The 24,108-nt window shown below is 45.2% G+C and overlaps 1 protein-coding gene across 1 annotated transcript in view; it reads right to left on the bottom strand.

Annotated features, from left to right (window-relative positions):
* jmjd1cb (jumonji domain containing 1Cb) overlaps positions 1-24,108 on the bottom strand; it is an 88,369-nt gene that overhangs the window by 41,197 nt on the left and 23,064 nt on the right. Inside the window, exon 2 of the mRNA XM_030339375.1 lies at positions 9,249-9,440. Coding sequence (XP_030195235.1) covers positions 9,249-9,440 — 192 coding nt within the window. The remainder of the gene's footprint in view (positions 1-9,248; positions 9,441-24,108) is intronic.

The following is a 24,108-nucleotide window of genomic DNA, read 5'->3' as shown; positions in this document are numbered from 1 at the left end:
TACGTGAAACACTGCGTTAGTTTGGTGGCTGGCAAAAGGGAAAGTAACATAACTTAGTAAACTAGATCGATATTTAAATATCAACTCAATAAATTAGGTCACTTATTTGTTGGAAATAACCAGAGCCCTACTGGGATCAGTGATGACCCTCAACCTCCCTGATCCACGCACATCTGCACTGTGCACACGCACATCTGCACTGTGCACACGCACATCTGCACTGTGCACACGCACATCTGCACTGTGCACACGCACATCTGCACACGCACTTATCAGCACCGTGCACATGCACGTCAACACTGTGTGCACTTATCACTTAAGCTGGGGAAAAATATGGTAGGGGAAACACTGATGAGGTAGTCCACACACACACACACACACACACACACACACACACACACACACACACACACACACACACACACACACACACACACACTCCACCGTGTGTATGTGTGTGGGTACATGCATGAGCATCTGGTGCATGTGGGCATCATGCTTTTTCACATGATGCTAGTTGCTGGGCACCTGCGGTCCCTACCAAGACAGGAAAAACATTAAACCAGCCACTCTTTCTCAAGACAAAAAGGTCCATTAGATGTGTACAATGTGTATTTAACCAGCACCTTCAGGGTATACATCATTGTAATTTTAAGTGTTAAAATGCAGGTTGGTCCACCGGAACAAATGATCAGCCTAAACCGTACACAGATACACTATCCTGTTCAACTTTTGTTAAACATTCAGTACTCAAACGGACCGTGTGTGGATCTGAACCCCCTGACTTCCTCCTCCAGCCTCCAGCCTGGAGTAGAGAGCACTGTGGCCCATTAACTTCATCTACAGATAACCTGCACATTATTACCATTTTCCCGATCGACCTATCGATTGGTCGTAGAGTCGGTTGAATATTTTTTTCAATCGGTTTTCTGTGGTTGACTCAAACCCTAGTGTTGTGTGAGGTCGTTAGATCATCCATCCCAGTGTCATGTAGCTCACACCAGTCACTTCAAAAAAATCAAATTTAGTTCCCAAATCCATTTTGAGTACAGATCTAGTAACACACGTGCGTTCCACTGGTGCCTTAAGTAGCACCTTAAAGCCCTCGTTGTAGCTACACACATCAATCCCCCCCAACTCTCCATTCGTACACACAAAGGGGCTCTGCTTGGTGCCCATCAGTTGTGCTCAAACTTTAGCTGTCTGAGCCTTTGTCAAGTCTCACCAAGAGTGTGACCATAACAGAGAAGGTATCAGCGGTATCCTCCATCATCATTTGTTGGTACAGCAGGGACAGGAGAGTCATGCCCGCTCTGTTCTCCTCTTCATCTGACAAACTCCTCCTGCTCCTTATTATGAATTCATCCACTGTTTTCTTATCTGCTTCTCCCACTCATTGCCCCTGTGTACACTGGAGAAACATCTGGATTCTACATTGTGTGTGTGTGTGTGTGTGTGTGTGTGTGTGTGTGTGTGTGTGTGTGTGTGTGTGTGTGTGTGTGTGTGTGTGTGTGTGTGTGTGTGTGTGTGTTACAGGAAGGTAGGGGTGATTCGGAACTGTGAAAAGACTGTTGTAGTCAGCGTGCTACTGCCTACTGCCACAGGACACAACCACACATCAAGACCTGAAGAAGGTTCCTGCTCAAGGGTGTGAGAGTCATGAGGAGGACCGCAGTTATCAAGACGCCCCATTGAACGTGCTAGCTGACGAATAGCCAATTCAAAAGCAGTCCAAAACACAGCAATTTATGGCCTTTTAGAGTCGAAGAAAACCTGGGTAAAAAGCAGGGCTTTAAACACTAAATTAGCTGTTAAACTAAACACTAAATTAGCTGTTCATGCCATTAAACAGTGTTAGGATTGCAAAGATGCTGTATTTTGCGTTGATTTATATCGATGAACGTCTAGAATGAGTCACAACCAAAACACACACACAAAGTTCTCCCTGTCCCTTCTACCGTTGATTTGCTGTATACCAGTGGAGGGGACCGTTGATTTGCTGTATACCAGTGGAGGGGCAGCTGTTTACCACGGAGCAGATCTTTCCATCACCCTGTACACAAGAGGCCACTGAATTAATCAGAGTTTCTTTTTTTGAACGCAGAAGGCATTATGGGGTCATGTTACGAGGGCTGTCACTGAATGCCCACCAGCAGCCGTGGGGCAGAGTGTAGAGATGACTGTCTGAGCGGCACACAGGCTGGAGCTCAGACACGCCTCCGTGGTCCCTGCATGGTGTCTGCAGACCCCGGCGCTGGTCCTAACTGAGTACAAACCAATCACATGTATTCCTGGGACACCCTCCATGATGTCATTCTGAAGACTAATGCAGTGCACCCGTGTGTTGTCGGTGTTCAGTCTACAAGTGCATGTGAGCATCTGTGTTCATCGTTAATGACAGAGCGCACACTAATGACCTACTTAGGGATCCTGTTTTTATCATAGATACTTCCCCCAACACCGCAACATGCACTCGGTCACCCAGTCTAACGGGGTTAAAGTGTGTGTGTGTGTGTGTGTGTGTGTGTGTGTGTGTGTGTGTGTGTGTGTGTGTGTGTGTGTGTGTGTGTGTGTGTGTGCAGTTCAAGGCTTCCTTAAGGGAGACAAATGATGTAATAATGAGCTCTGAAACACAATAACACACACTCTTTGTCGTTGTGCTTCCAACACTGCCAAGTGTGAGCATGTGGGCACGCACACGCACACACACCCACCCACCGGCACCCATCCACCCACACGGTCTGCGAAAAGGGTGACCATGGCATATTTGGTCCTCCGTCGTTCCAATTCAAGGTGAATACCATCCGCAGCCCTGTTCGGACTACATCCTCTAGAGCGATAAGTGAGATGGACTGAGAGAGCTAGAGAATGTTTGCATGGAACTCTGGTGATATTTGCACCAAAGTAGTGCTAAAAAAACTGGGAGAATGTTTTAGAAACATGCTGCACACACACACAGACATTTATTGAGTTGCATTTATTGATCTATTTATGAAAAAAGGTCTGCACTGGTTTCCTCTACTTAACATATATTGAAAGACAGTGAACCTGTATGTTAAACCTAGTCCTAGACTGCTCACAGTTCCTAACCTGCTCTTTTCTCTCCTAGAGCTAGTGGGGTACCCTTTAAACAGGGACTTTAATGTTATATCAATTCATTGTTGAAACTTTGAAAGGTGCCGTTCTGAATGCAGCAGGGTATTTGTGGTGTGCCGATAGTGAAGTCACATCACCAAACAACAGCTCTTTAGAGAGGAGTCCTGCCTCCCTGGGACTCGTACCGGGGACCCGTCTCTAGGTCACTTGACATGGCTAATACCTGGTGAATATCCTATATCTTGCTCACTTTAAACAGACATTGTCCCCACTGTGTTAGCTGCTGTTGAGCTGTAGGATGGTTCTGAACAGCAGCCCACAGCAGCACTCTGCTGCTGTTTATGTCACTCTCAGTCTGGGTTTTGGGACAATCCTCCCCAGGGACATTATTGTAGAACTTGTTGAGTATGGGGAATTCCCCTACCCAGCCTGCCACTAAAGGTTCAACACCAGATGTGTCTTATACAGACTCTCAACAACAATATAGGACTAGTATTATTAAATGATATATCCTGCTTCAAAATACTGCAACATCAACATAATATTTAGATTTGTTTATGTATTTTAAAGATGTTACAAGTTATATGTAGCCTACATGTTATGCACTGTACCTAGAATGAAGAATGGATACATGTTACACCTTTGTTGATTTTGAATCTAAAGATAGATACTTTTGTGACATGCAATTAATAAATTAACAAATTATGGTATGACAAAAAGATAGCGGCAAGACAAGAGAAGCAATCTATGGCCTAGTCCCTGGAAACTGTTTGTTAAGTCACCCCTATCACGACCATTTCCACATTACCTAGAATTTGGTAGAGACACACACACACACACACACACACACACACACACACACACACACACACACACACACACACACACACACACACACACACACACACACACACACACACACACACACACACACACACGTAAATAGACTATAAGTAATCACCAAAAGCAGAGACGACATACAAAAACAATATTCAAATCTAAGTTCCAATTCAGAGGAGGTGACAAATGGAGGTAATGCAGACCAGTGGGCTGAGAACAGTTCTGCCCGTGACTGCTAGTGTAAATGGGCCTTGGTAGTGGGGCATGTGCGGGAGAGGGAGGGACCATGTGAGGAGAGACTAAAGCAGAGCGTAAACAGCGGAGGTAGCTGCATCACTAGATCTTAGCAGCTAACAAGCGCGCCGCAAAACCAAGCCCTCGTCAGGAAAGCTCAGGAAACCCACAGAAGCCTCATTTCCTCTTTATGCACGCGAACACAGACATACACACACAGTGAGGGAGAAGAACCCCTTCCTCTAGTGTGACTGAATACAATAGAGGAAAACATCCTCAGATCGGTGACCCGGTGACCTGCAGGGAGTGTGTGTGTGTGTGTGTGTGTGTGTGTGTGTGTGTGTGTGTGTGTGTGTCTGTGTGTGTGTGTGTGTGTGTGTGTGTGTGTGTGTGTGTGTGTGTGTGTGTGTGTGTGTGTGTGTGTGTGTGTGTGTGTGTGTTCTTGTGCTTGTGTGTTCAGTTATTGTTTTGGGCCACTCTGAGTTTACCCTTGATATGCGTACATGTGACACATACCCCGGAATTTGCTGTGGGCACAGCTTTTGGAGTCACACTGTTTCCATGTGAGAGAATGATGTGGTAGTCAGTACCGATCACAGATTTAGATCATTAAACTTGGTTGAAACGCTATGCTCCATTGTAGTTGTGAATTGGAAACCAACAGCCTGTTGCCATCCAAACAGTCCAGGGCCCCGTTTCCCGATATCGATGGATCTTCGCTCGTAAGATGGTTCGAAAGAGGGAGCTTTCGAACCATCGATAATTTCTTTGGAGCGTTTCCCGAAACTCCTCTTAACGTGAATGCGCATTCGCTGCACTCAAGACGATCTTAGGATTGTACCTGTCCACTGACATGGTGCTGAAACGGGCTATGACGCAGGGGGAGACGCAGGAATGTCGGAGGAAAATGGGGTTAAAAAGGGTTAAAATATCTCCCCATCAAGGCCAACCGCAGAGTAGCCTACGAAAAGAATAGATTGCAATAATATGAATGCTAAAGATATTAAAACACAATTGATTAAGCCTAGGCCGACATATATAGCAGTCCTAATCCTGAGCGCACGATCGGGAGGTGGAAGTTGCGCTTTAGATGCCTTCACAAGTCCAGCGGAGGGCTCCAGTTTTCGCCGGCCAAGTCATGCGCCGTGATATGTGTGACGGCTATGTTGCACAACATTGCAGCTAAGGCTGGGGTGGCTTTGCTTGAACCGGAGGACATTGAGGACGATGACGACGAGGAAGATCGGTGTGAGGACGGCCTCCCTCATAACTACGCGGCTGGTTTTCATGCACGTCGAAGAGTGATTGAGACTTTTTTTTAACCCCCTCCACCCTCCCACATGTCACTAAATATTCCCGTGAACGTGACCAATCCCCACCATATCCCAGCCTTTTGCCTGCTCCTTTGCTTGTTTTTTTATAATTGTTTATTTTATTTTATTTTATTTTTTTATTTTTTACATTATTTTATGCTACGTTTTATGAGTAGGCTATGTCAGTCTGCACAAATCCCCCCCACTTTCTCACACATTTTAAGTGCCCTGCCTGCTCAAACATTTCCTGGACTGTCTTCGGGAAACGGTGAGAAAACTGTACAATGCTCTTTCGACCCACTCTGCGATCCACTTAGGCTAAAGATGCTTTCGGGAAACGGGGCCCAGATCTGCTTTTTGTAAACTATGGAACATAACATTCCTTGGAAAACCGCACACTTTATTTCATCACCAGACCAATATGTGACTGAAGCACTGCCTGTGAAATCCTTCCCAGCAATAAGGTCAGCTCGCTAAAGCTGATGAGAATCATGTTTCCATGGATACACTCAATGCAAGTGACTCTGTTGCTGGATAACCAGATCAATGAATGTAGACGCCATGAATTTCCTTAAAGGGCTAAAGGATAAAAAGCGCAAATGAAGTTTGCTGTCTTCTTGTGCCCAACACACAAACACATTTCAACCTTCAGGGTAATGTCGGCCATCCAGGAACTGACTGAAAAGCAGACATGGGACATTCCAGACATGACTATGCAAACCAGTTCAGACTAGTCTAGAGGTGCGCAGGTCCAACAGGTTCCTCTGCCTGGCAGGTGAGGTTCAACACAACAGAGCAAGAGAGATACTTTATCTTACTGTTACTAGAACTAAGAGAAGAAGAAAGAAGCAGAGTGACGAGAACGACAGAGAGAGCGCGACAGAGAGAGAGAGAGAGAGCGAGAGCGAGAGAGAGAGCGAGAGAGAGAATAAATACGGGGGAATCAGGGAGAGGGCACATGTGATGTTTTTCTTGCCTATACAGAGAACTATATAGGCGTATAATATAAAGACTGGAGGATGCAAGGGAGGGATAGACGGAGCGCCCCTGATTGAGCTGTGCTGTCTTCCTCACACTATCACCCCTCCCGTCTTGTACACTCATAACAACAACACTCAGGCTATACTTAGCTAGTCCTCGTGAATATAGACGTGAAGAAGACCGAAGTCCCGAACCATGGACAGCCCACAGATCCTCTGTGGGCTGACCTAAGGTAAGAGCGGGCAGAGGAAGGGGCTGACCTAAGGTAAGAGCGGGCAGAGGAAGGGGCTGACCTAAGGTAAGAGAGGGCAGAGGAAGGGGCTGACCTAAGGTAAGAGAGGGCAGAGGAAGAGGCTGACCTAAGGTAAGAGCAGGCAGACCTAAGGTAAGAGAGGGCAGAGGAAGGGGCTGACCTAAGGTAAGAGAGGGCAGAGGAAGAGGCTGACCTAAGGTAAGAGCAGGCAGACCTAAGGTAAGAGAGGGCAGAGGAAGGGGCTGACCTAAGGTAAGAGAGGGCAGAGGAAGGGGCTGACCTAAGGTAAGAGAGGGCAGAGGAAGGGGCTGACCTAAGGTAAGAGAGGGCAGAGGAAGGGGCTGACCTAAGGTAAGAGAGGGCAGAGGAAGGGGCTGACCTAAGGTAAGAGAGGGCAGAGGAAAGGGCTGACCTAAGGTAAGAGAGGGCAGAGGAAAGGGCTGACCTAAGGTATGAGCCAGCGGTCATGGACGACACCACACGTGGAAGAAGCTTCTAGCCGAGCTGCCCCAAGAGCAAAGTAGTGCTAGTTACACTTTGACCTGCATTCACCGTGGATGTTGAAACACTGCAGGGTTATCCAAAAGAACCCAACCCCTACACTAGATAGATCAACTAATATGTATTCCCTTTGCTGCAAAAGGAATGTGTTGCGAACAAGCAAAAGGGTATCAGACATAGCCTTTAGCTCAGGCACAGTATCTTCATTGAGTATCACATTCTCATCATTGGGTCAAATGGGTCAATGGGTGTTTTATCTATATGGTCCACTTCTACTTTGACACACTAATCACTGTATGTGTGTGTGTGTGTGTGTGTGTGTGTGTGTGTGTGTGTGTGTGTGTGTGTGTGTGTGTGTGTGTGTGTGTGTGTGTGTGTGTGTGTGTGTGTGTGTGTGTGTGTGTCAAAGGGGATCATATATGGTCAGATGTACTGATTATCATGAAGAAGTAAATACAGATCCAGAGCATCCAATTACAGGTCTAAAGTGAATACATAATGTAGTCCATTTGATCCTAAAATATAATTATATAAAAACGATATAATATAATTTGGAATATCACAGCCAAAAGCTGTGTGCGCCTCCCGATGATATTATAAACGACCGCGTCGGGTTCCCCAACGTCCCTCGTACTTTCACAACAACTAAAGATTTGCAGCGGTGGTTATCTTGTTCGTGCAAGCAAGTTACTTGCACAAACACACGGTGCAAATTTTTGCTTCGCTTTTGATTTGAGTGCACATTGAGATAGTTCGTTCCTGCAAATCAAAAATGGAAGTTAAATGGATAGCAGCATTAAGCTATTGCATTAAGCTACTGCATTAATATAATCACACATCTCAATAGCATTTCATGTAGTTTGAAAGTAATTTCCAAGATGTGGAGAGTTATGGGATATTCAACATAGTTGGCACTCTGACATAGGTCACTAAAGACTTGATCCCGGTCTGAGAGTGTGTGTCTAGCAGTGTTTACATGCCCAGGAGACAGCAGAACTCCTCTCTCCTCCACGTTTGGTCAGTATTTCTATACATAATGGGCATTACAAAGTACCCTGCCCTAAACAACAGCCTAACAAACTGAATCCAACCAGATTCATATCGTGTATCAAAATGTCGACAATGAAATAAAGCTCAAATCTTCTTCAATGTGTGTACAATGGTGGAAACTATGGCCCACAAAGCACTGTTGAAATATGGACAGGGTGTTGATTGGAGGTTTGGGGTATTTCTTGCATCCCTACTGCGATAACAACAAAAGTGTGTGTGTGGAGTGTGAACAGGGAGGGTCACGATGCTCCGTCAACCTAACCATTGCCAAATCTGGTCATCTGGCTCCTCAGATACAGACACACATCATGCACGGGGAAGACATCCCACTGTTAAACAGACTCGCGTCCAGCACCGAAACGCCAGCAAGCAGCTTAGCAGAAAGGTGTGTGTGTGTGTGTGTGTGTGTGTGTGTGTGTGTGTGTGTGTGTGTGTGTGTGTGTGTGTGTGTGTGTGTGTGTGTGTGTGTGTGTGTGTGTGTGTGTAGACTTAACGCCCATTCTTGTGCCAGATGGCGCGGTGCTCTCTCTGTCATTACATAATGAGAATACTGAGGCGTGTTTCCTCAGGAACTTAGCGTATGCATGTGTGTGTGTGTGTGTGTGTGTGTGTGTGTGTGTGTGTGTGTGTGTGTGTGTGTGTGTGTGTGTGTGTGTGTGTGTGTGTGTGTGTGTGTGTGAAAGTCAAACAGACAAAAACAAATGCACCACGGCTGCCACAGTTACACCACACTAAAAGCATGAAAAAAAGAGTTGAAACCACAGAGAGCTGCAGCACAGAGGCAGACAGCGATGCAGAGCACAGAGCAGCACTACCTGATTCATCAAAGCCCTCTCTGAACCGGGCCCTAACGGGATGCTAGGCAGCTCTCTGTTTGGAGAGTGTTGTTTGTTGTTATCTGTTGGTGCTGCTGTACTGACCCACTAAACACAGAGAAGGGACAGGAAATATAGTTGTATCAAAGACTAAAAGCTGCTTACCAGGGCGGGCCACTGTATGTGTTTGGCCTTGGTCCCCTGCATCGGGCCCCCTCCCCCCTGCTCCCTCTCCCCCCCACCCTCCTGCCTCCTGGCCCAGACCAGCTGGTGCTGCAGCAGGAACAGCTGGAAGTCCTCGTAGACCTTGACCCACTCTCGCTTCTCCCATTCCTGGTCGTCAAACTCCACGTACACCTGCACACAGAAACACAGCAGGACACGGGTTAGCGGGCAGCAGTGAAAGCAGCGCCAGGGCTGGCCACATAACATAACATACAGGGAGAATGGAGCTGGAGACACTTTAACACGCCAAACTGTGTTCCTACGCTCAGTGTTCCTCCAACACACACACACACACACACACACACACACACACACACACACACACACACACACACACACACACACACACACACACACACACACACACACACACACACACACACACACACACACTTACGAGTGTTGCCAACATTTCAAACTACTACACATTTCCAAGCATTGTTGAGATACTTATAAATATACAAATATATAGAAAATGTAACAAATTAATAATTGCACGTCTAATTGCTGGTATGATGTACTGCCAGAATGCACAGAGGGTCTGTGGGCTGTCCATGGTTCGGGACGTGGGTCTTCTTCACGTCAATATTCACGAGGACTAGCTAAGTATAGCCTGAGTGTTGTTGTTATGAGTGTACAAGAGGGGTGGGGTGATAGTGTGAGGAAGACAGCACAGCTCAATCAGGGGCGCTCCGTCCATCCCTCCCTTGCATCCTCCAGTGTTTATATTATACGCCCATATGGTTCTCTGTATAGGCAAGAAAAACATCACATGTGCCCTCTCCCTGATTCCCCCGTGTATTCTCTCTCTCTCTCTCTCTCTCTCTCTCTCTCTCTCTCTCTCTCTCTCTCTCTCTCTCTCTCTCTCTCTCTCTCTCTCTCTCTCTCTCTCTCTCTCTCTCTCTCTCTCTCTCTCTCTCTCTCTCTCTCTCTCTCTCTCTCCATCCCCCTCCCCCACCCATTGCACTGAAGCAGAGGAGAGAGATCAACGAGTGCATTTCTCCTCACACAGCCTCTCACACCGGCTCCGCCTCCCCTCCCCCCATCCATCCATCTCTCTCCCTCAGTGCCCGCACCCCCACCCTATAATGCACCACTGCACTCAGCTGAGAGATGATTCTAACCAGTAGACATCAAGGGCAACCCATAACAATAATCCTTTTCTGGCCATTTCTCTTGCTCCCTCTCTCCTTCCACTATTTAAATATATACTTTTTCCCTCTTTCCTTTTCTTCTTTCTGGAATTCTTCCCACTCAAGCTCATCCGAAATGATCGGTTCTCTGTGCTTCTCTGGCCCTACTCTACAACCGTTTCTGAATATCCATTGTATCAAGATGAAGAACATTTATCCATTTCCACAAAGGACAACGGTGCTCTAAAGAGCCCGGCCTGTTGTCTTCTAGGCCGTTTACTAGAGACCCTGAGACCTTTCTGCAGCAGCCTGAGCACATACAGGTCTCAGGTTTGTCAGCTTTTCCACTGATTGACTTCCTCCAAATGATTTCCAATTGATCAATTCTCATCGAGGAACATGTTGCTCATCAGCAAGCCATGCTTCATTTATTTATTATAGAGAACTTTTTAATTGACCACACACTCACACCCATGCTATTGTCTACGAAACACAAATGACTAAGAAGAGTATACCTCTTTGGTTCTGTGAATACACAATCCAAACGTGTAACCAGTTCATATTTCAATACGTTTACTTTCCCAAAACAACACACGGTAGCAGCCAATCGAGGTTTGGACATTAATATAGAGAACACATGCGCACACAAAAAATTGAGGCAGCTCATTTGCAGAGAGCAGACGGTGGGGTCAAAGGAAATTAATACATAAACTTTAAGAGGCATTATACATTGACGACAAAGATTCATTTTTATGATCATTTAGACAAACTTCCGAACAACCCCTTACTGTGTTTCTAATATCAAACGATGATCCGTTATGCCGTTTACCTGTAAAGATTGTGAGGATTGTGCAGATCAATATAAACGCAGGCTGAAAATATCTTTCCCCCGATATCACGGTATAGGTGGCCAACTGGAGAAAGCTCATGGCCTTCTAATATGGTGTAGCTGCTTGCGCTCCCGTTTCCAGTCCTTTGTTAGGGACGTTCCTGACTCATATCCCTGATGGTCAACCGGGGGCTTTGTGCTGAACAATTAGAAAATGCATAGAAATCCTCATATCGTCATAATGAGGCATATTACATTCGAAGAGGCCAGAGATGGTCCGAAATAACATTATGTGTAATATAAGAGCCAATGGAATGCTTGATTTAAAGTGAAGTTTTTGCAACAATATCCAATTTTAATATACAACATTATACTAGGTGAATCCTTTGTCCCCACTGCACCAGTTTACACCAGAAGAAGTTGAGCTGCCCCCATTAACCTACTGGGGGAAGAGTTGACAACTGTGAACCGGATTAAATGAAACAAGTCATTTCATCTTTCGTTTAATATAATATAATTTTGATCAAATAATAAACAAATGTTTTGGGAAAGTACGCGTAGCTCACATTGGCTTATAAGGCCTATAAAATGCATGATCTAATTCTTAGATGCATATTTTAATATCAATAGTGCATGCGTGCTCTGAGGATTTAAATAGGCCAAAATGCAGAACGGCTTTAACCGGCTTGTGTCTTTTGTATGACTAGCAGGTGCAGCGCCTGCTAGTCAAGTAACAGCAGCCTCCCTAGCATTCTGACACAGAGCCCATCTACCAGGGGATGGTACTGAATCCATGAAGCTCTTTAGACCGTCTCTCACTGCAGAGAAAACCATTATCACTTCATAGAGCGGTTCTGAATGCATTAAACATGTATAATTCGTTAAAACAGATCATATACATCCTTAGAAAACCTATCCATGTGAAAAGGAATTGATGACGTCTTTAGGAGCAAATGCTACGACACATAAGACACAAATATTGATATGCACACACACACACACACACACACACACACACACACACACACACACACACACACACACACACACACACACACACACACACACACACACACACACACACACACACACACACACGCACACACAGAATACCAATTGAGAGAGAGAGACATGTAGACATACTGATACATCTGATGAGTCTGTTGCTATAGAAACCAGAAGCAGAAGTGCGCATGGAGTGTGTGGACATTCACACAATCACATATACACACAGAAAAACCCACACTGTATCAGTAGCTGGTAGCAGCATGCCCACAGCACACAGTGGAGCGACAGAGGGCCAAGGACAGACAGAACAAAGGCAGCAGGGCGGACATGGAGCGTCATGATGGGGGCTGTGGTATCAGACCCCCACAATGCATAAGTATTAGTATACTACCATACACTGGGGATAATAGGGAGCTTATTGATTACATTCCTCAATGCAATCTTGGAGTGCTTTTTTGGCTGCGGTTTTGAAGTCCAGTGCCTGACCCGGGAAAGGCACACAGTGCCTGCCATGCCCATTGCCCAGCACCACAGCCATGTCAGCTCATGGTCCATATAGGTGGAAGCCCATTCCCCATTATAGCTTGCTAAAAATCAGACGGCTAATATCAGAAGAGCGTGGTTTTTTAAAACGTAACATTTACATTTTAAAGGTTTATTTGTATGTATCCCAGCAACGAGCTTAAGCAGGCAAAGCTAAGTGACAAACAACATGTGGTCAAGTGTTGTACAGAGCCCCCTTAAGATTGGCCTCCTGACAGCAGACAGTAGTTCCCCACCCCACACACAGTGTAGTGACATGCGGACCAACATTGTATGAGTATAGCACTATTATAGTACCTGCAGCTACATCAATCTTACTCTAGTTTTCTCCTCTTTCACTCGTTCTCACTTGTTCTCCTGCTCCGTCATTGCCCGAGCATTGCCATGACCCCACACACACACACAAACGAGCTCATACACAAACACGAACACAAACACACACACACACACACCCCTTCCTGCTGCCCAAATACTCTAATCTGATTTATTGAGCTCGACTGCACAGCAAACATCTAGGCTATCCTGACTAAAAGGACCCCTTTATCCCTGTTACACACAGAGAACACACACAGACACATTTACTGGGACAGAGCCATGCATGCAAGCACACACGCACACGCACACACACACACACACACACACACACACACACACACACACACACACACACACACGAGAATGCCAAAGTGGTGGCCTAAATACAAACATGCATGCAGAACTAAAACACCAACACACACTTGGAGACCATGAGCAACTTCAAAAAGAGAACATGTTTGCCTGTAAATGGTGTGACTATTTATTGTAATCACCAGCCACGAGACTGCTGGACCTGAGCTGAGATGGTAAAGATTCACAATGTCCTCTGATGATCAGCATGTTGGGAATCTACTCAGAGCAACCAACTGGTTCAAATAAAGGTCTGCTTATTTGGGTGGGAATGGGTCAAAGGTCAATAGATTACAAGGGAGGCGGTATGGTTCTTATTTTACAGACCAAAGGCATACTGACCCTGATCTAGTTGATACATCCATATTAGAAACAAAAAGTTATTTTGTGTAATGATTCTGGTCAATGCAGCCACCAGCATAGTTTATATTGGGAATGCAACATTCAGGCGGGGGAGTGTTTATGAATGAATCCTTCAAACATGAAGACAACATTGTCACAGTTCTAAAATTGTTTGTTATGGAAATATAATGGATATAAGTGAAAGGAGGAACCAGCATGCTCTGCATGTAATACGCATATAGGCAATAGGTGTGTTTGTAGACACATTTTTATTGGTTTGTTTCTCGTTCTGAATAAGCGACTCACCTGCACATTGAACTGTTTGCAAAGGGCTAAAGGTGTGTTCCCCTCTCGTGAAGCAGAGCTAGGCCGCTGTATCAATGGAGGGGGGTCAGGGGGAGCAGCGTTAATCTCTCACTAGGAGGGATATGGAATGAAACCATTGGTCTGAATCTGGTTAACAGAGGCAAACGCCAAGGTATACCTTTAAAGTTCTCGCAAATGTTTCATTTGAATATGATTTCCAATTTAATCCGTGCAAGGTGTACTTGCTAAATGTACTAGCGTGCTAATCAATAGCTGGGTGCTATTTTTTATTTACATTCCAGCTTGCTACTGTGCCAAACATCTGATAGCTTTTTCAGTCATGTACAATTGGCTATGGTTGCGGTCACATCGTTCCCCACTAACATGGTAACATTCACCTAATAGGACGAGCTACATTATAGCCCATGCATTGTACAACTTTAGTAGCCACAATTCCAAACTGAGGTTCTTTGCATTTGGAATAAACAGTGAGTTGCAATTGGCAGGTCTAAAAGCAGAATAACCAGCGTGGTTATCTGGTTCTTCTTGAACTCAGACATTTCAATTTAAAACAGAGCAAGGAAGAGAGAGAGTGCATTTGAGGACTGGATGTTCAAGAGAAAGAACAGAGGGTACAGACAGAAATAGGCTTGATAAGAAATATGGAGATGGCATGGGGAAGAGGAGCAAACTATGCGGAACACAGAGAGGCAGTGGGATGAGGCAGAAGAGGCTGGGTGGAGAAGAGAGGCGCAGGGAGCAGAGAGAGCAGAGCATGAACACTGGAACCAGAGGAGAACAAAGGGCCACGTGACTGGACTGAAGGATGCAGACAAGATGCAAGGATGGATGAGGAGGAGGAGGAGGAGGAGGAGGAGGAGGAGAAGGGAGATGAAGATGGTTGGAGGAGCTGAGGGAAAGCAGTCAGATAAAGACGGCATCGGAATTAGAAGATGGCAAGGTGATCCATGAGGAAAATCAGGAAAAGTGTCAATAGAAGATGGCATGGTGAACCAGGAGGAAAATCAGGAAAAGTGTCAATAGAAGATGGCATGTTGAACCAGGAGGAAAATCAGGAAAAATGTTAATAGAAGATGGCATGGTGATCCAGAAGGAAAATCAGGAAATTGGGTGTGGTATGAAGAAGAGGAGTTATATGGAAAAGCACAGTGAGGCAGAAGAGATAGGTATGCATCAGAGCATCATGTTTATACTGGCTTCCAGCAAGAGGGGATGAAACAAAGAGCAGAAGAACAAAAGGCAAAGCAGACTGATGAAGGGGAAGCAGGTAGTCAGTGGACACACACTCCATGTGCGCGCACGCACGCACGCACACACACACATGCGCGCACACACACACACACACACACACACACACACACACACACACACACACACACACACACACACACACACACACACACACACACACACACACACTTTCTTTTTTCTTTTTTAAAGCCTTTCGATGAAAATATATTTTGATAAGACAATAATTGACATAAGATATCAGTACTAAGTACACAAGAACATCAGTGTTTGGTCATTTTTTGTAGAGCAGTACCATGCAGGGACAGACAAAGCAGAGAGGAAGAGCGCCAGGAGATAGAGAAGGAACAGTGTGACTGAATCTGCCAGGCGACCAGCAGCCTTGGTAACCAGGTTGGAAACGCAGTAACCACCCCCTCCCTGACAACAGAGCCAAATGTTGCTGCTGCTGCTGCTGCTGCATTATACTGCACCAGAATACCAATCAGATTCACACAGAGACACAGAGAGAGAGGGAGTTAGAGAGACATGAAGAGACAGAGAGAGAGGGAGGCAGAGAGACATGAAGAGACATAGACAGAGGGAGGCAGAGAGACATGAAGAGACAGAGACAGGCAGAGATACATGAAGAGACAGAGAGAGCGAGAGAGACAGAGAGAAACATGAAGACATGAAGAGACAGAGAGATAGAGGAAGGCAGGGAGACATAAAGAGACGGAGAGAGAGACAGAGACATGAGGACATGAAGAGACAGAGAGATAGAGACTTGATGACATGAAGAGTCAGACAGAGGGAGGCAGAGCGAGTGAGAAATAAAACTAGATATAAGTGTAAAATTAATCTTATCATGCAACATTTGAATCAAGCTGAACTGGTGGTTGGCCTGCTGCGACCCTAAAAAGCCTGCAGGGTATAGGCCCAGTGATGCAAACAGAGTAAGACTGACTGGTAGAGGAGGGATGGATAAGTGAAAACAAAGACAGAGACAGGAGACATAGAAAGAGACAGAGACAGACATAAACAGAAAGATACAGAGAAAGAGACAGAGAGAGATACTGAGACAGAGAGAAATACAGAGACGGAGACAGAGAGACAGTGACAGAGGTAGACAGAAAGATACAGAGACCGAGATCGAGACCGAGACAGAGACAGAGAGATACAGAGACAGAGACAGAGAGATACAGAGACAGAGACAGAAAGAGACAGAGACAGAGAAATACAGAGACAGAGACAGAGACAGAGACAGTAGTAGGCAACACTACTAATGTATATAGTCAAATACTACACACAGGTCTTTCTAGCCATATGGTATGGTAGCCCAGGCCGTGCCAGCTAGTTACAGGGACATTTCTAGGGATTCAATCATTTAGAGCCCTCCTAGCAGCAGTCTTTCTATTGAGGAGGTAAAAACACAAATTTCTGGCTGCCACAGCCATCCCAGGCCATGGGATGGCTGGTTTCTTTCATCAAAATAGAGTAGGATGCATGTTTCCTCTGAATGAGGGAGGTGAAGGCTCCCCCCTTGAACCACAACACAGGTGGCTCCAGGTCTGGTGTGAAGCCCGTTTGACAGGGCCCTGGCTTCACAGGCCCAGGATGTGCCTTGAAGCAGCTCCCCCAGCGACCAGCAGCCAAAGAGTGAGACGTCATGATGGATTCCTCATTAATTACTCATCACTTCTTCCTTCCTTGTTCAATTATAAACACCAGGCACTTAAATAATGCACCGCTGTTCTGTCCGTACATCCATCTTTGCACCATCTATCTACTATCACAGATTCTACGACACATTGTCCTTACACTACTACTGTACAACAGAAACCTTATCAACTTGGGCTGGCAGATACTGTTGGGCGCCTTTTAGATGCCATGTCATTCTTGAATAGAAACTTACAAACGTACGTAACGTACTCCACTTTAAAGGGTCAATAGATGAGGCCAGGGCACTCATGGTTAAAGACAGAGGGCTGGCAGGGTTCTAGTTGATTTAATGAAGGCTGTTCTTCATTGGAGAAGGTATGTATAGACGGTGCAAAAGCAAAAGGCAGGGAATGAACAGTCTGTTTGGCCTGGATGGACCCAGGATGGCCCTGAAGATGGATCCACTCCGTTCAGCAGTGGGGCCCAGTGGTCAGCACTGCTGCCTCACTGCAGAGACTCCAGGGGTGGGATGACCAACAGGGGCATGTTAAAGGAGGCTGTGGGCAATTCAAGTTAAAAAGCAATAGAAAAGGTCCACAGTTAGAGCGTGAAGGCCATGACGTGATCTGATGGTCTAACTGGTGAGTTACAAAGGTATTTGAACCTCTATAATGCAGCAGGCTAATGAGCTGCACTTTCGTATGACGAGGAAGCCCTGACTATCTGATTCCAGCAGGCCTTTTGCGGGCAATACCAGATCAGTGCAGGGAGAGCAGGCGCCTTCATTTGTCTTTCCCATTCTGCCATCTTACTTTGGAAAATAAAAGCAGCGTTTCCCATAGCTATAAGCACAGCGCCCCTGCTCCGGGATAGACTGCCTCCAAACACAAATGGACTTTTCACAATAAAGGCTGTGAAAACAGATATAGGATGACAACAAAGATCCAACAGGAAAAATGTCTCTTCAGTTGTCTCAATTTGTTTCTCTTATCCATGGTTAATATGCAAGCTTGATGCGAGCGCTGCAGGAATATTTTAGGCGCTGTAGGTAGGATCTCATAATTTGAGTGGTATTTGATAGAGATGGTATAGCCTTCAGTCAGCTAATGAGAATATCTGTTCATTCAAAATGCCATACAGTTCAGCTTAAGACCGCTCCCGACTATACTTCTGACAAATCAGGGCTTCTCTTCTGTCATTTGTTTGAGGAATATCGTCAATCCCACGCCACACAAAGCGTTATAACTCCACCGCAAGGGCATGAATGCAACAGACTCAAACTTGAGCAGGGAGGGTGTGCTTTTTAATCTTGCACTTCTGCTCCTTTTACCCATGGCTGTTTGAGAGAATTAGAGTCTTGGAACAATGATTTTACTATTCAACCCTGATGAATAGATCTATATATATGCAATATGACTAAAACATTATTGTTTATACGTTTCTTAAAACTATCATTCTGTGGCAAATAGTTCTACATAATACACATTGACTATTTGCGCCACTACACTGACACAAAACATATAAAGTATACACACATAGAACACATTATAAAATGTATATTTACACACTGGGATCGAGCCATCCCAACCAGCAGAATAATCCCCTGATAATGCTGAAGATACATTTGTCTCTCTCTCTCTATATATGTCTCGCTGTGTTGCTCAATTAAAGTCATGGAATTATGTCCCACCAAATAGAGGGCTTGTGTATGGAGATGGAGAACAGTATGATACAGGAGATTGGTCACGAGAGGGAGGAAGTGAAGGAGCGGCCGAGAAATATGAGAGGATTCCAGAGGGAGAGCGAGCGAGCGAGCGAGCGAGCGAGCGAGCGAGCGAGAGAGAGAGAGAGCGAGAGAGCGAGAGAGAGAGAGAGAGAGAGAGAGAGAGACAGACAGCCTGACAGGCAGACAGAGGGACAGAATAAGAGACAGGCAGGCAGACGGAGAGAGACAGACATGGGTAAACATCCATTAGCAGGCTGGTGCAACCTAACTTCTAGGCTCCACTGGGAAAAGAAAGGAGCAGACCGCTCTAGTGCTTTGTGCACTCTCAAAGTACATTTTTATCAGCTATGGGTTAAACGTAGAGTGTGTGAAAAAAAATGTTCCGGTAGGAGCTGCATGTAGTGCGGTGGCGTCACAGTGCTACATTTAAAGAGGTTGGAGATCGGAATTAACACGGAGGCCTTCTGTAAATCACTGCAAATTATCGACAGCGTAAGCTATTCAAATGACTCGTTGTCAAACACCAATCAAGCTCAAAGTAGACATTGAAACATTTTCCCAGGCTACAGTTTCCTATGTCCGCCGCAATTCATCATGACTGCCGAATTGCTAACAGCTAGCAAGAGCAATGATGGCCGCTGTTTGTTCTGATTCTTGCGATTCTGTTTTAGCAATATTGGTGCAGCTGGTGTAGGTGAGATATCATCTGATCAGAGTGAGCCAGTTCATACAGCCAAACAGATCTGACATAGGAAGGGGTCAGGGGAGAAAACAGAGTAGTAGTTGATGATCTCCGACTGTGAGCTCCGTCGGAGCTAGGCCCCGCTGGTGGTGTTCTGTGGACAGCGCTCCATCATGCGGTGCTTTAGGATCTGAGTTCAACAGAAATCCTAGCTTCTAGAAGCCTGACAATGAGTCTTACACTTTTTTGCCAAAAAGAGTGATTAATGTTGTAGAAAACTATTGGACTGTACAATAAACAGATTTTAGAATATCACATTTCTTGGGGTGAATTAAAGAGTTAGGACATGTAATAGCCTGACATAAGTTTTATTCAGATAGATACATTCTGACCCTATGACACCATTAAGTTAATCATCCAGTGTTTCCATCTCAAATATATTCATTGCATCTTATCCAATACAGCATAGCAACCAGTGAATAAGATGGTTTACTTTTGGAGGAGAGAGCATACAAAAGCTCTCTCTCTATGTATTTTCATCATCTCTTCTTCTGTGTATGTGTTCATATCTGTCCTCTGTTCCCATGTCTACCTCCTCCTCCTCCTCTCACCCCTCTCCCTATCCACCTTCTCCTCACAATACAGGCCTAATAATAGCAGTGTTGCATCGAGACAATCGCTCACTGGAATCTAGGGCAGTCGCTGCAGATGCAGCATGGGAAAATCCCACTAGTCCCCTGAAGAGAGAGAGAGAGAGAGAGAGAGAGAGAGAGAGAGAGAGAGAGAGAGAGAGAGAGAGAGAGAGAGAGAGAGAGAGAGAGAGAGAGAGAGAGAGAGAGAGAGAGAGAGAGAGAGAGAGAGAGAGAGAGAGAGTGTGCGTCCGATGTTGGTATGGAAATAATAAACACTTTTAAATAATGTTTGCTAAGCTGCATTTGGTTTTCTTCTTGGGGTTATTGTCCGTAATGAATTGCAAATAAGAGATTCAACTGTGTCTAGTTGAGTTTTCTGACGTTGTACGGGACACATATGGAAAGAGATTATACCCAATACATCCAGAGAAGCTGAACATAGCTGATTAACTTAGTACTTCACATCAGGTAGACACACACACACACACACACACACACACACACACACACACACACACACACACACACACACACACACACACACACACACACACACACATCAATCTCAGACTTTTCATTGATAAATTAGCAGAAAGGCTAGCAATATTTAAGAATAATGCAAGAGACTATTTTCTTTCTCCAATCTGAAACTGTGGTGGGTTTCCACAGCATGTGATGTTTGTCATTTTTGTCAATTGTCATATTTAGCTATACTAAATATGACAATTAGCCTGTAGCATTGATGTACAATCTGTCCAGTAATCTTCGTGCTTTGAGAAGGTGTGTAGGCAGTGTTCAGTACTGCCTCTTCCCCCAGCTGTGTGAGAAGAAGAAGGGCCAGAACCTCTTTGTGGCTGACCCACTTGTTCCTGTTTGATAACGGACCTCAAGGCGGTGTGTAACCGCCACAGAGCCTCAGGAGAGGCCATAACTGGTACCAGCGTAGGTCAGTGTTTCATGTCATCAACCACGACGCAGTCCCCGGCCCCATTAACATGGTAAGACCCGTATGACCCGTGTGAACAGAAGGTGAGGGCATGCGATCAGGAGGGTCTCCGGGCTATCTCTCGTTATTCTGAAAAAAGGTTGCAATACGCGCATTGAATCAATAGTTGTGTCCAGTTCCACTAAATACCCTCCAACTAAATGCATTGGGATGGTACATCACTACTTGTAAAACAGCTGACCTGCGGCCCTTACCTCAGGTTATATTCTATAAACTAGAACCAGCAGTACATGAGTCCGTCAGCCTGTGATAATGAAACAGATAAAGGTTTGAGAGTGTGGAGAAGGAAGAGTTCTGATAACTTTAATACTTCAGTTCAACCAAAATCGATCCTCACATTGAGATCTGAACAACCCAAATGTAACTCTGTTGGACCAGTGGTATGTTTTAGAGTTGTTTAATAGATTACGCTCAACCCAAGAAATCCTAGTTCAGGATAAACTGGGATTACTATAACAATGAAGCAATAAGCCAGAGCAGGGACATATTAAACAGGAGGAACCTCCTCCAAAGAGCTCTGCTTTAAAGTGGGTTGGCTGCAGCGTTTAGGAGATGTGTTGAGGCTTTCAATAACCATGCTCACCAAGGACTGACCAACAGTTGAACGGGGATGGCTTAACCATAGGCTGATGGTTTGGCTTTAGCGTTGCTTGAGGTGTCCTTTCAGTGTCATCAAAGTGGACATGTCAAACACACTACATTAACCTAGCACTTGGCTGTAGTTGTTTGACGAAAAAACACACACTGCTGATTGGTTCACGTGATGGTCCTATGTTGACGACTATACTACTGATTCATGTGACTACAGTTAAACCAGACAGAGTGTGGGGGAGGGATAGTCTTTGTGTGTGAGAGGGCAAGAGACTTGGAAGACAAAGCTAGAATGTGTGTGTGTGTGTGTGTGTGTGTGTGTGTGTGTGTGTGTGTGTGTGTGTGTGTGTGTGTGTGTGTGTGTGTGTGTGTGTGTGTGTGTGTGTGTGTGTGTGTGTGTGTGTGTGTTTAGAAAGAAAGCTACAGGGGGAAAGTAAGGGGAGGTCTGACATTTTCCATGCACAAAAATACACACCTACAAGCACGCAAACACACACACACACAGTTTTAGTGGAATCAGCGAACAAAGAGGATCTCTGTTTCAGCGAGTGGAGCATGCAGGACTAGGTCTGTATTGAGTTACGTAGAAGCCATAAGTGTATTCGAGAGAGAGAGAGAGAGAGAGAGAGAGAGAGAGAGAGAGAGAGAGAGAGAGAGAGAGAGAGAGAGAGAGAGAGAGAGAGAGAGAGAGAGAGAGAGAATAGGAAAGAGTGAAAAGGAAGGGAGAAAGGGAAGGATAACAGCAAAGAAAGAATCGGGGCGAGATAGTTGACCTAAATTTAACCACTGCTTTCTCCAGCTTGACGCTAGTTTTCTCTCATACTAAAGTTGCTATACAATTATTTAAAGTGTAGGTGAACCCCACGCCAACTTTGGCGGCTTCTTTCTAAGCTAGTACTGTTGTTGTGAATGAGCGTTATGGTAAGCAATGTCCGAGGAGCATGACCCTCGCTCTGACGGGGACATCAAAATCAACCTCCCACTTTGGGAGGTAACGAGTAAAAAAGGGTTGGTGGGGACTGGCAAAAGATTCAACTCTCTCAGTTACATTTACTGAATGGAAAAGATTACTGTTGTAGATCATGTTAAGGCATATAAACCCGTTCAAAACAAAAGCATGAAAGATTTTGGCTTCAGTACCCCTTTAAGATTATTCATCTTTCAAATGCAGTATTTATTATTGAAAAAATGTAATAACGATTCACACATTTGAAATGTCTATCAGAAATCCACACCATACGCTGTTCTTCTTTTTGCATGTTCAGTGATGATGAGAACAGTGTCAACCTGTGCCGTTTCCAGAAAATAGAAAAAAAATTGCTTGGTTGCAATTGCAAACAAAATGAGCTGTATTGATATTAGTATCGGATCTCCCAAAAGCCATGGCTAGTTAAGATCAACGGTCGCGGGTTAAAATCAGTCCTCAGCGGAGGCTTGAGATGGGTTCACTCGCGCTACACTCATGGTGGCCAGCAGCCATACAACTTGGGGAGCTTGTTTACAGACATAGGAATCTGTATTGATAGGACACATCATGTCAGATCACCCGATAGGCATCGGCTCATTAAGATCAACAGTAGCAGATTTCACATACTTCCTTGAGATCAGGTCACTCAGTGAGAAAGAGTTTCATGTCAGACGAACCTTTAGGTGCCTCTCCCGGCAATGTGATGGCTTCTAGTCACAACACGGCCGGTACGGCCGTGTTGTGACTCCGGGAAATCTCCGGGAAATCTGCAACGTTAATTGCCGTTGCAGATTTCCCGGAATATCGATCCCTGTTCCCATTCATTCCCATTCCTGATCTCTACGGGTGACGATGTATGGGTGAAAGGGGCTTAAGAAAGAACAGAATGACACTACTTGAATACAACCAGAGTGGAGCGTTGTTTGAACGTTAGAAAACAAGAATATATGTTGGTATATATAAGGATATAAAAGGAGGAGGAAAATTGGAAATTGCGGAAATGTTGAAATATGTATAATTGGTATTGTTCATTCATATAATGAATGATGCGTGCGTCAAACTAGCTTGAGAATGTTTTCTTTCCAATTGGTACCTTAGCTAAGGATCCTTCAGCATTACCTCCAAAGCCTGAGCCCTTTCTTTCCATTCCTCTGTGCTGCCTTCATCTCTCGGTGTCTTTATGTTGCGCTACTCGTGTGTGGCAGTGAATAGTAATGAGCGCGCTCCCTCTCCGTTAAGCAGATTGTTGGGCAGGGGGCCCTCCCTCTCTGCACAGAACCTACATTAATATGCACACAATGCTGCCGCTGTGAGTCCCTGTAGGAGACGGCTCCTGTAACATGATGGTCCGTAATGAGGTCACACCAGCGTCTGAGGATTGGGCCAAACAAGGGGCCTTGGGCCTTTCATATCCAGGGTTCTGCAGACGCATTGATCGCATTTCATAGACTTCATTGCA

Source organism: Gadus morhua, chromosome 18, assembly GCF_902167405.1.
Source record: "Gadus morhua chromosome 18, gadMor3.0, whole genome shotgun sequence".
NCBI classification, from domain to species: domain Eukaryota; kingdom Metazoa; phylum Chordata; class Actinopteri; order Gadiformes; family Gadidae; genus Gadus; species Gadus morhua.
The sequence above is the reverse complement of the archived record's forward strand: the minus strand, read 5'-3'. Positions and strand labels throughout refer to the sequence as shown.